This window comes from Filicampus tigris, chromosome 7 (assembly GCF_054856515.1).
Source record: "Filicampus tigris isolate MCC_2025a chromosome 7, RoL_Ftig_1.0, whole genome shotgun sequence".
In the NCBI taxonomy this organism is placed as follows: Eukaryota; Metazoa; Chordata; class Actinopteri; order Syngnathiformes; family Syngnathidae; genus Filicampus; species Filicampus tigris.
In genome coordinates, this window is record NC_141223.1 from 22,877,059 (window position 1) to 22,890,149 (window position 13,091).

Genomic DNA, 13,091 nt, shown 5'->3' on the forward strand with positions numbered 1-13,091 from the left:
GCACACACAAACCAGAATGCGCAGACATTCCCAAAAATCATATTTTGCATTTGACCTTGGGTAATTAAAAAAAAAAAAAATTAAATCCCACTTTATTAACTTCCTTATATGACTAGTCTTAGATATTAAAAAAAAAAAAAAAAAAGAATTAATATAAAATGCATTTTTTTAAAACTGGTCTGCCAGTATGGTAATGTCATGAAAATAAAAAACTGACCAATCACATTATTAACGCTTTCATGCACAGTGGCCACTACAGTGGACAGCTATTTAAAAGTTGCATTGGCCTATATTAATCTAAATTTTAAAAATATGTTAAGCCTTTCATGCATTATGATTTGATGTAAATACTTAAAATCTAAATTTTTTAGATAACTAAATACAGGCGAAAGCAACTTTTAAATAGCTGTCCACTGTAGTGACCACTGTGCATGAAAGGGTTAATTTACCCAAAGAAAATGCTTTATTCTCACAGTAAGTGTAGATTAGGGGTATTCAACTAAATTATTCAGGGGGTCACAATCATGAACCAATTTGCTGCATTAATCGGTAAGTATCTGTTACAATGAAGAGGCATATTTGAGCCAAGTCAAATGTATTTATATAGCCCTTAAGCACAGAAACATCTCAAAGTAGACAAAAACGAGTCTAAAAGAAAAGAAAATACTTTATTTTTGTTGGAGCAACTACTCATCTTACAACACCACACAAAACATAACGGACGACAAAAATAGCGACGATAACACAACTACGAGAAAATGACAAGTCAAATGCAGAAGTGAAAAGTCTTACATAAACAATGAACCTCTTTTCAATTGAAGATGGTCTCCTGCGCAGTGGGCGTTTAAGTCAGAAAAGCAACATGGAGAATAAACAAGACTTATCAGGGCAAGCACAGCTCTTACAGCTTGTGAAAAAGGGAGGCTTGGGGGTCTCCTGCCATGACCGTGGTGCCGTCAAGCGACAACCAACGGACTTAAGACAGACCGTGCGTGTGACCGTGCTTACAAAACAACAAATGTTCCAAACACAGGCCCAACATTCACTCTGTTTCGGGCCAAGAGGATTACTAACATGAAGAAAAATAGAGGGAAAAAAAACAAATCATAGGAACTGCACACACATTAAGTGCAAAACATTTTTAATTAGTTCCTTGTGGCTTTCTACTTGGTGGCCATTTTCCTGATGTTCATGATCAATCTTTTGCTGTAGTCCCTGTGGTCCACGGGCTTCACGTCCATCACCGTTGCCTTGATTCTGGACTCGTCCTAGCAAACGACAACAACTTTTAAAACATCTTATGGAGGCATGGGACGATTACCGGTTTGCAGTGATTTTTAAAATTTCAACAAACGCCGGTAATGCGCTGAGGGGACTTCAGGCAGCAGGCTAGAATATTGAGGTGATAAAGCCAGAGATTTGTTTGCATTGTTGTTGTCGGATGACGTTTAAATTTACTGACTTATGTTTACGTCACACTATAATATAAACTAACTATAATATAAAACTCATTCATTCATGGTTCATTTGCCTTTATTTTATCTTAAATCTAAATAAGACCAAAACATTTAGCCTATCTGCTATTTTATTGTACTACAAGTGAATTTATTTCCTGCGTTTGTTAAAATAATAAAAAAAAACCTGTGCAGAGGCTTATTAAATCGCAATCACGAGATTGAGGGGAACAAAATTGCAATAGATTTTTCAAAGTCATTCAGCCCTAGTTATCAGCATCCTGCCTACACACCCAGTTCCTGAAACACAAAACTAAAAGGTTTTAATCCTTTTGTGAACCAAACCACTCTGTGGATGAAAATGCATCCCTATGTAACAATAGTTCAAATACAGTGTATATGACAGATAATGGATAATGGAATATCCTATTCCTCCACTCCAAAGTGCTGAATGTGATAGACATGGGAAATATGACAGCAAGCAGCGGGCGAGCCAAAATGCCACGAGCACCCCCTCCGCCGTCTAGACGGCGCAGGTCAGCCATTCCCCGCAAGTAAACAGGTTGTGCTCGTTTTGTCTCCATTAATCCCACTCGTTGCTTGAAAAAAAAAAAAAAAATCCCATAGTTGCCTGTGGTCTGGTGCCCACGTTCAAGAACAGGCGTGCCGCACTGCTGCTCGCTTATTATGATATAAGAGGACACTGGATGTAGATGACGTACGCAAAATGGCAGAATGGTTGTTTAGCAGGCCTAAAAGATGAATGAAAACTCCAACGATACGGTCATAAAAGAGGTAAGAAAAGTTCCTCCTTAAGGTCCAGGGACTTTTAGCTATTGGTAGTTGTAGTTGTAGTCCTGTAGTTCCTTAAGATAAGTTTGGATTTCCCCTGCAGGACAAAGAGCCCAATTCTTATTTAGCACCAATATTAGATCAATTTTTTTAGTCCATCTCATTTCCATGTACACTTCCAGCATATTTAGACGATCTTTAATTGCTAATGTGTTTTTGCTGCAGTTAAAATTACAGCAGGTCTTTTTAAAAACGTGAGTCTTTATTTGTGTAGTTTGGGCAGACAGGGTTGTTTAACCACTGCAGAATGTTAAAGCGGAAGTCACCCAAACATATTTTTTTCGAGAATATGTTCCCAGCAGGCCCACGATTTGAAACACGCATTCTGATTTATTTTGCGTTTGTGGAATATGGTAAGTTAAGCAGCAAAATGCCATAAATAATCACGGCTGACCCATTTTCTGAATCTGAGCCGCGATCGGTCGTTGTGAGCAGTTGTGATGTCAATTTCAGTCGACAGAAGACAAAATGGCCGCCCCCAGAGATGGCTAAAAACCAAGTGGATTAACACTTATTCCACAAACGCAATATTTATCAGAATGCCCTGATTCAACTAGTGGGCTTGCATAGAACATATTTTTGAAAAAAAAAAATGTTTGCATTGACTTCCACTTTAAGTTGGCATTGACAGGCCGTCTACTGGCTTATGCTGCATTCACAGTGGCAGATATCGGATACGTATCAGATGTTTATCTACATTTGGAAGAAACCTAAATCTGGTCTGAAGAAATCAAAGTTACAAACGTTTATTGGTGGGTTCAACGTACCCCTCCTGGCTAGTATGTTTTCCCAAGCATGCTGCAATGCTGATGCTATGAATACCAACCAAGAGTACTTCTGTTTCAAATTTCTAGCTGTGAGAAGACATTTGTCTACGGCGATTTGAATCAAATGACCTTCAGATGTGCTGAGAAAGCATATTCGCGTTATGACGTTATGCTTCTCAAAAGGGCAGCTGTAAAACAGGCGAAAGTTGCTCCGGACTGTGCTCAAACTACCTAACGACCGCCCGTGGGCCATTATTAGCCCAGAGTCCATATTTTTAAGCAGTGTGTCGAAAAAGTGTGAGGGGAAAAAAATGGGTTCCAATACGAAAAATAGCACTCTACAACATTGTACTTTATAAAAACACAGTAGTAACACCTTTTAGAAGAATGTAGAATTAAACAGTTTGTGCAGCATGATAATTGAATGAATATATGTATGTGAATAATTTTGGATGCTGTGTCCGGATGTGTTGCTTACAGAATTATAATTACCGCAACACTGATGCTAGTTTTGTCAGCCCGTCTATGGCGCTTTACATTGTGTGTTAGCATTAAGCTAGGCGTCTTTTGCGAGGCAAAGTTAAAATGCGATTGGGATCATCACACATGTAATTCTCTCTGTTTTATGTTTGATTTTAAGCAAACCAACGGGGAGTGGCAATAAACAGCTGTAAGCGAGCACTTCTTTTTTCTTGAATAATTGTTTACAATTTGCCACACTGCCCCTTGTTGTGAAGTTTGCTGCCATGTGCAATTTTTGCCAAATTCAGTGGACCCCCACTGTTTGTGGGCCGGCACGGTCCCTATCCCCCACCAATAGCAAAAATCTGCGTCCAATTGATGCCCATTGAAATGCATTTCAGAGATTTTTTTTTCTTTTAAAGCCAATAAATGTAAAAAAAAAAAAATAAACGCTGTCATACATTCTATATGATGTGTTTTCCACAAAGAAATTGTAAAATAAATCTACAAATATGCAAATTCACAGTCGCCAAACTGCGAGTATGAGGCGTTCTACTGTAAGAATACTGCATATTGTTCATAATATATAATTGTTTAGCATAGCTTTACCTACAGTGAAATAAATAAATTAAATGTGAAGAATGTCAAAATGGCCCTTGCATTCTTCAAGTTTTCCGTACGTTTGGACAGCCACCTTCAAACTGAAGCTGTTGACGACGATAGAGGAGCTCGCATCACACAATTGCTGGCCTGCAGTAGTGAAAAGGAGGCGCTTTTGCAGGTGTCTCTGCTGAAGAAGCGAGTAAAGTTTGGGCGGTATGAGCAACACACTGGCCTGGTCTGTGCGAAAACAAGCGGATGCAGACGCTGGCTGCACTCCAGACTTCCTGCTCAGAGGCCCAGCCCAATCAATTCTTTTATGCGCCGCAAAACAAAACTCTATCTGTGTGACTGCAACAAATCTGTGTGTGTGTGTGTGTGTGTGTCTTTCTGAAAGCAATGGAATATGAGCAGCATTGGCAGGCCAAAAGTGAGTGTGGTAGATATGTTCATGAATGGAAAACCAACATGTTCAGTCTGCAATCTATTACAGGCAGAGGTGTCAAAAGTATTCACATTCATTACTCAAGTAGAAGTATAGATTTAGGGATTTAAAAAGCATTTAATGTTGTATTAAAATGTTACGTCAAAGGCTACCTGTTTTAGCTGTGCTATATAAATAAAATTGTATTGTATTGTATTGTACGTTTATCCTACATCTACCCTAAAGCGATTTGACCGTTTTGGTGTTTTGAACAACGATAAATTAAATTAATGATGAAAAAAATACATTTAGACTTAGGTAACTAAGTATTTTTACTTCGTTCCTTGACACCTCTGATTACAGGTGAACTCTTAAAACCAGGTGGGTTAGTATGGCCCTGGGGAAACACACTTGTTTTTAATCCAGTTTACTAATCATTTAAATCAAATAATGGTTTGCAGAATTTTTTTTTCATATTATTAAACAAACAGTTAATTATAGTACAGTGGTACCTCTACTTACGAAATTAATTGTTTCTGGAAGAAATTTCTTAAGTAGAAAATGTTGTAAGTAGAGACGCGTTTTCCATGTAAATGCCCTAATCCGTTTCAAGCTCCCCAATATTCAGACATAAATGTTTTATAAAGCATAAAAATCCATCAAAACATGCAACAAATACATGTTACAATTAGATTATTGCACAATAAATGGGAGTTGTGCATAATGTAAAAAACAAAGAACAGAGTAAAGAATAAAAATGATGGTCGTTTACCTTTTAATTGCTCTCATCGCTTTTTGCCTTCTTTGGGTCATGTTCTCTCTCAGAAGTGGTTTTTGCCTGGCCTTTTGTAAAGAGCTGATTTAATAACGTGGCGACAGTCGATACATTACGGTCACAGTCTTTGGCGAGATCGACCAAACGCATCCTTTTTCATACATTTCTATTATCGCTTGCTTTGTTTGTATGGACAAAAAACAAAAACTTTTTTTCTTTTCCTCGTTTCTAATTCACGTAAAACTATCGGAACACCTCATGGCCGGAGGGGCGAATGAGGACGCGGCATAGACATATCTATCACCTGTCTATCTACCTTTATATCTACACACATACGGTAGAGGTCGGTCTAAGCCAATGCGATGCCAGGAAGACGCTAGGTACTAGCCAATGACAGAGCAGCTATGAGTATGTTGCGTCCAGGAAACTCCGGAGCTGTGAGAAGCAGCCCATATTGTATTTTTACCTTTCGTATCCTGAAATTTATTTCGTAACAGGCAATATTTTCCTGTTAAGGCGTTTCACAACTTGAAAATTTCGTATGATGAGACGTTCGTAAGTAGAGGTACCACTGTAATCATATATAATTATATTCAAAATGTATATATTTTTGTTTTTACTATTCAAATAAACCATTTTAACCACATCTAAAAATGACCTGTTTTAAAAATAAAATGTGGCTCCTGATTCAGGACACGTTTGGCACAATAGGAGCTAAAAAAGCACATCACCATAACCTGCCGTACTTACGTTATACGTTTCAAGCTTCACTCTGTTGCGGAACACAAACGTGTTGAAATTGGCTTGTTGGAAGATATCGTCAAATGCTGCTTCATTCTGAAAACAAACGCATAATTTCTATGAATCTGACAACAGATGAGACTTCAGGCACAGGGGTATAGATCAAAACAGTGTCTCACCGAGTCTTTGAGCTCTCCCAGGTAAGCTGCGTTTTGGCCCAAAATGGCCTCAGCGCACTCCTGGAAGCAGGTCACCCATTGGTTGTCACCGTAATCTGAAATGTTGGCCTGGAAAAAACAAAAATGAACAAAAAGTTAAGACTCGGTAGGGCAGTTTTCCTTTTGGTAATGAAGCTGTGTCAAAAAGCGAAAATCTGAGTAATTTACATATTGCCCCAAAAAAGTTTATAACTGCCCACAGACGCCATAAGACAGTGGTAAAGCACTACTTTTCTATTAGACATGGCTATGGCCTGACTAAATGTAGCTCCTCCCCTTCATTGCAACATAGTTTGTTCGCAACAAGATGGTGTAAAAGCAATGCTTTATTCTTAGGGTTATCACATATACTGTATTTAAAACGCAACTCTGTCAAAGATGACATATTTTGACATCTGGTTTTGATTTTGGTTTGTAGGTTTGTATAAGGATTTAGGTAACTGGCAGCCACACTGAGTGGCCCCTTGATTTAATGTGAAAAAAATTGTCATTCCAAATCCGCAAAGAATTAGGCCTTTACATCTATCTATCTATCTATATATATATATCTATATATATATATATATATATCTATATATATATATCTATATATATCTATATATATATATATATATATATATATATATATATATATATATATATAATGTTCGATTTCTTGGGAACTTCGGTTCGGTATATTTTCAGTACAAAAAAAATAAATAAAAAATGTTTCTTTTGAAAAGATGACAGGTAAACGGTGCATTTAAAAAAAAAATTAAAAGAGAGCCATTCTCTGAATGTTTAGTTTCAATGCCAAAGTGGAGGTCTGTGTGGGTATTCACCAGAGCAATCAACAGCACTCCTTGTGGTTGGAGCAAAGTAGTGCACTTCATTTTGGCTCCATAGCATCAAGTGATGATGAATCAATTTCACACAATAAACCAAAATCGAATAGAGTACAGTGCCTGTCTCATTCGTGACTCGGACAACAAAAAAGGAAAGAGGATATGGCAGCTTGATACCAAAGAAGAAGAAAGATGATTAAAGAGACGTATCGAAGACAAACATTTGCTTACATCAGCATTTGTGACAGGAACTCTGTCTCAATCCACATGGGGGCCTTTTCCTTAAACAGCATTTTTTTTTAAACAACTCCCATTTATCTCCATGTGGATGTGATATTTTTGCATTGTTTTAGTGCATAATCTATCATCCAGACAAACACCAAAACGCATGCACATCACAATGGCTCTGGCCTGAGGGAACCCAGTGCTGAGTCACTCACTGATAGGATGAGGCGGTACTTGAAATTGGGGAATTCTTTGTCGCACTTCTCACAGCGGAACATCCCGTTATGCTGGTCCACCACCTTCTTGTTGCAGTCTTGGCTCGGGCACGCCTGGTAGAGGCAGTTCTCTTTGCGCAGGTACACAATGGTGCCGATGCAGGTGTAGTAGTCGGCCTAAAAATAGGCAAAAAATGAATAAATCGCAATGGGTTTTAAAAGCGGGCTCCATGCATACTGACAACCTTGGGCTGATTTTAAGCATTCCCCCTTGCAGAAAAGGTCTGATCATAGACCTCCTAAAATAGTGTTACATTAGAGAAATGTCATCCACAAAAAAAAAAAAAAAAAAAAAAAAAAGAAAGTCAGATGTTCAAATTCGGTATATGTATTCAGCCTCAACTCTTTCATGACCTTTCTATGCTCCAAGCATGAAGAGCACAAAACACACACGACGACGACTTTCAAGTTTGTTTTTTTAACCACATGGGGTGCAGTGTTGGTGCAGCAGAATCCTAATGGCATTGATGCAAATGAGTGCTCGCTGCCTCTGCAAGCCCGAGACACGGGCTGCACATAAATAGCTTTTAGGAGACATCCCTAGTCGGCATGGAAAATACCCAAAGCAGGGGAAATGGATCTCACATTCACAAATTGAATACCAGAGTGTGGAGGTACAGAAATGCAGAAATGAAACCTGGGAGGCACCTTTACTGTAGACGCATCCTATTACCGTATTTTCCGGACCACAAGTCGCGGTGTTTTTTTTTTGTTTTTTTTTCATAGTTTGGCCGGGGGTGCGACTTATACTTATGTGTGAAATTATTAACACATTTTTACTGTCATGGCTTGTTAGTGCTGACTTGTATTTATGATGTTTTGTCTCCCTCTGCAGGCGCTTTAGCGCTAAACCGCCTGCAGATGGAGGCAAAACATCATGGCTTGTTAGTGCTGACTTGTATTTATGTCAGCAGCGACATTTGAACAATACACATTTGCACATACAGTAACCACACTGCCTGTGCTGTCATAGCGTTTGTTATTCTACGATAAATAATGTTGTCATTGGCACTTAGTGGTTATCTGCGCATGACTGGAGATAATCCGGCGATTGACGCTTCACGTTTGTTAACTTTTTCGGGTGTTGTCAACTCGACTGCTGCATTTTGCTTGTTGTACTAGTTTTGCACCTCTCCCTCCTGTGAGTTTAAGAGTGACAGTTCAAAACAGACAAACTAACAGGACGTCATATTGCTTATTCAACTGGGGAATTATTCCATCCCATTTCAGCAGCAAACAATAATTCGCTAATATGAACAGCAGCAACCGCGGTTTGCCTCAAGAAGTTAGCTTTTGGTCTACGTTGGACTCGGCAGTATTATTTAATATAATTTTCATTGTAGTCTGAAATTCTCTTATATCACTACGATTTGAAAAGGTGCAGTAAACAAACTTACCAGTCACAAAGTGATCACTGCACACACTTTAGACATTTCTGGTGCATCATTTTCTTTGCAATCCAAAGGAAACATCGATTTTTTTCTCTTTTGGCATTGTTGTCACATCCAATGACGTGACTGCACCATTTTGAGCAACCGAGAAGAGTTTTCTGCAATCAAATGTAAACAGTCAAATGCTAACCACCCAAGATGGCGAGAAAAAATATATAGAGTGGAAGTGACCAATAGAAACTGTTATGAGGCCGTAAAAAATGTCATTGTCAAACTTTTGGCCCACATTAAGATTTTTCAAGCACTGTTCCTTCCAAACACACAATTTGTTCCAAATCACTTGTGTCTCGGGCACAAAAATGCTTTGCGGCAACGGTCAGGCAATTACCAGTGCAATGTATCCCCAACTGGGTTCACGTCAGTAGGATACAATAGAAAAAATTGTCCCAAACAAGTTGAAGCCCATCTCATGTTCCCATTTTGCAGCTATTGTGTTGTAGCATAAGTGACATTTAACCCTAATTAACGTGGCGCAGAAAACGGAAATGTCACTTTAGATAAATCGGGAAAGAAAAAACAATATAGTATGACATGTCAGAGCTAACAAAGCTGTGGGATTGGCGCTGCCTAAAAATAGCAGACGCTACCTTTTCACCTCTCAAAAGAGGCAGCATTAATCAAGTAAATCCCTCTTCAATTCGGGTGGCGCTGACCGGGGGTGGGGAGGGGCCTGGGGGGTTTCAGTGTTTGTTTGTCACCAAAGCAGCAGGTAACTGTCACAGGGGGCAGGAGGTGGGAGTTGGCGGGACTGACACTTGGTGACAAGGGCAATTAATCGCACCGGACTTCCTTTGGGAAGTGGGGTCTTCAGAGGCCTTGACCACAATGTTTGGTTCGACAGCCTCGGCTCAGCTTCTCTGTCATCATATGGGAAGAGCGCAAGCTTCCATAGGCTGGGGTCATCACCTTTTCCTTGGCGGAAGCATGAGAGGGCCTTCAACTGACAGCCGGTTAAATGCGCGTAGTCTCGGTGTGGACGGCGAAAAAATATGACGACGGCTTAAGCGGCATTGTTGGCCTCCAAATGACAGAAGAGCTTTAGAAGGCAACTCAAAAAGCTTAGAGGTGAAGCAATAAGTCATTTCGTAGTAGTGACTGGGAATTGGGACAGTCTGGATTGGCCAGGAAAGAATTAACAGGACGGAGTCAACAATTCCACAATGTGGCACAGTTGGTACAATTTTGGCAATTGTGAAAGCTTACATTGATTCTTCCAAGCCAATAAGAAACTCGTGCAGTTTCAACCACCTGTTGACTGAACACCTAGAGGTGGGCAATATATATCGTCATCGATATCGTCAATCTTGCTTTCACGATGTGTAATTTTACATTATCGAGTATTAATACTGCCTCGAAAAGCGAGTCAGCTGACGGCCGCAAAGTACGAGGAAATGCTGAAAATCAGTGTGCATTGACGGCAGAGGAGGAGGAAGTGATAATCATTCAGGCAGGACCCGATCACGTGACTGTCCGCACTGCAGCCGAGCCCGAGTGTCGAGCGGGGATTCATAGCGAGGCGGGAGTCCACGTCCGTAGTGTGTAAATGGTTTGGGGCTGACAAGACTGACGTTGGTGGGAATAACATTGTTAGATGTGCCAAAACGGTCAACATGAAGAGCAATTCTGTTGCACCACAGGCCATATGGATTACGAGGAAAACTTGCACGCTAAACAAAAGCTTAAACACACACACTCAGAAAACAGTCGCAGAGTTGAACCAACAAATATAAACGCACACACACACACACTCAGTACTTTAGCGAGCAAGTGAAACGTGACAGCCTGGATGATCGGTTAACATTCAGTTTACACAGTTGTAGGGCTGTCCCAAACGATTATTTTCCTCCCGATTAATCTATCGACCATTTTTACGATTAGTCTAACAATTAATTTTTCTACTAATCCATCGATTATTTTTGACTTGAGGATTATTAATTCCAAAAAACACTTCCGAAAGATTATTTAAATTTTTTGTTTATTAAAGTAATTAAAAAAAAAAAAACTTTTGGAATTGAATGAACAGTGAAATCTCTTTTAGGAAGGCATCATGATGAGTGAACATGAATGAGGTATTCATCCATACATAACGATAAAACAATGTGTGTGTGCATGTGTGAACAGCCCAAGTAAAAGAACTAACAAAAATAAATAACTAAAAAATAAATAACATCAGTTTGCTTAAACCTGAAACGGATAAAGCAGTGCATACTTAAGTATTGTAACAATGAAAAAGCACACATTATATATGAGTACAGTCACGGACTATGGTTAGCAGGCCAGTGTTTCCTCTAGGTTTTTAGCAGCGGGAGCAGGACGTCATCCTAAATATACGATCGGCATGCTGTGCTGCGCCCAGTGCACAGAGAGCTTTCCGGAGCAGATAACTGATGTCGCGTGTTACTGTTTATAGGTACATAGAGCAGCGGAACCAATATAACATTACCTACAAGCACTAACACAATTTGACTGAAGTGAAACAGCTCCGCAAACGTTAGCTACATGATGCACAAAGTTGAAACAACACGGCGTAACTGACTGCCACCCGCTGCTTTGAGAAATGAAACTTAACGATGCACGTTAATACGTCGGACACAACAGCGATTTCAGTAAAACCGGGGATATTAGTTATTTAGATGGATTTAGGATACTCCAGCTTTCTGCTTTCTCTCATCTTCCAGTAGTAGTCCTGAGTGATGTCGCTTAATGTTCGTTCATGGCTGATGTGCTGCTGTGGTACGCCAACTGAGCTTCACAGAGGGTGCAGACGACCAACTCGCTCGACCTTTCTTTGAAGTATGTCCATACTTTGGACGTTTTTGTCCGCTTTTTTAGCGGTATCCGGCGCCTCTGCCATTTCTACTCTGCGCGCTTTATTTACAACTGATGCAATGCACGTGTTGACGCATTTACGTCATCGACACTCGAGCGTACGTACGTGCCGACGTATTTTACGTCATCGACGCTTGACGGTATGTTGTGTGTCCCGACGTATTTACGTCATCGGCCACGTCGACAATGCCGACTAGCCGGGACAGCTCTACACAGTTGTAGACTGCATCATTCATAACTAGCCTGTATTCCTGAGGCATGTTGCACAAATTGCGGCGGCTTATTAGTGTGACGCCAGGATACACCCAAACATGAATAAAGTCACTAGTCTACACATCACAGTGATGAATGAGTGGGAGAATGCACTTTTCGGTAAATTGCAGTTGTGTAATTTTATTCTGAATATAGTGGCCAATGTATAAGAATGGGTGTTGTCATGACGACGTCTTTTTTCTCTCTCGCTGGGTGACACTTCGTCACACGTCACATATCACAAATCTTTTCTCTTGATTGCTGTAATTGAACACCTTTTTCTCATTCTGATTCCTCTAGTAGTTGGCAGCGGTACACCAGTACTTACTGCAGCTCAAAATGTCACATCATTATGGAATAACAGCAGAGACATTTAAATCACATAAATATTCCCCAAAATCAGTGTAAGTCTATACATAATTTTTTGTCTTTGTTGCTAAATATTGTCATCATGTTTTGCAGAAGCTGTATTTAGCCATTTAAAAGAGATTTTGTTCACAAATGCTGTCTATTCACAATTGGTCTGTGAAGCAAGTGCAGATTTAAAATATTTGTTGTAGAATATCGTCAAATTATCGTAAGAGTTTTTTGAAAAAACATCGAGATTTTTTTTTTTTTTTTTGCTCATATCGCCCACCCCTATGAACACCTGATTTAACTGTACCACAAGACATCCATTGGGGTACCAACTAGTGATGAATGAGTACCGATACCTCATTTTAAGGTACCGGGTACTCAGAGGCTGCCGGTACAGCCACCGATACTTAAGTCAACTCTATTCATAGAGAACTTTAAAAATAACGACAGCTGCATACAAAGTGCTGTAAACAAAGTACATACAAGACATAAAAATAAAGGCAAAAAGACAAAAAATAAATCGCCTATCTCCTCCTTGGCAGTAGTTGCTGCTATCCTACGTCAGTTTGACACCGGTGAATGATC

General features: G+C 39.7%; 1 protein-coding gene across 2 annotated transcripts in view; it reads right to left on the bottom strand.

Annotated features, from left to right (window-relative positions):
* Positions 1 to 649: 649 nt before the first annotated feature.
* The window catches only part of rpa1 (replication protein A1), a 41,810-nt gene continuing 29,368 nt past the window's right edge, over positions 650 to 13,091 (bottom strand). For both annotated transcript variants that reach the window (XM_086035024.1, XM_086035025.1), the window contains exons 14-17: positions 7,558 to 7,734; positions 6,255 to 6,362; positions 6,085 to 6,171; positions 650 to 1,268 (exon numbers count right to left, since the gene is read on the bottom strand). In XM_086035024.1, the coding sequence (XP_085891150.1) occupies positions 1,164 to 1,268; positions 6,085 to 6,171; positions 6,255 to 6,362; positions 7,558 to 7,734 (477 nt within the window). In that variant the 3' untranslated portion in view covers positions 650 to 1,163. The remainder of the gene's footprint in view (positions 1,269 to 6,084; positions 6,172 to 6,254; positions 6,363 to 7,557; positions 7,735 to 13,091) is intronic.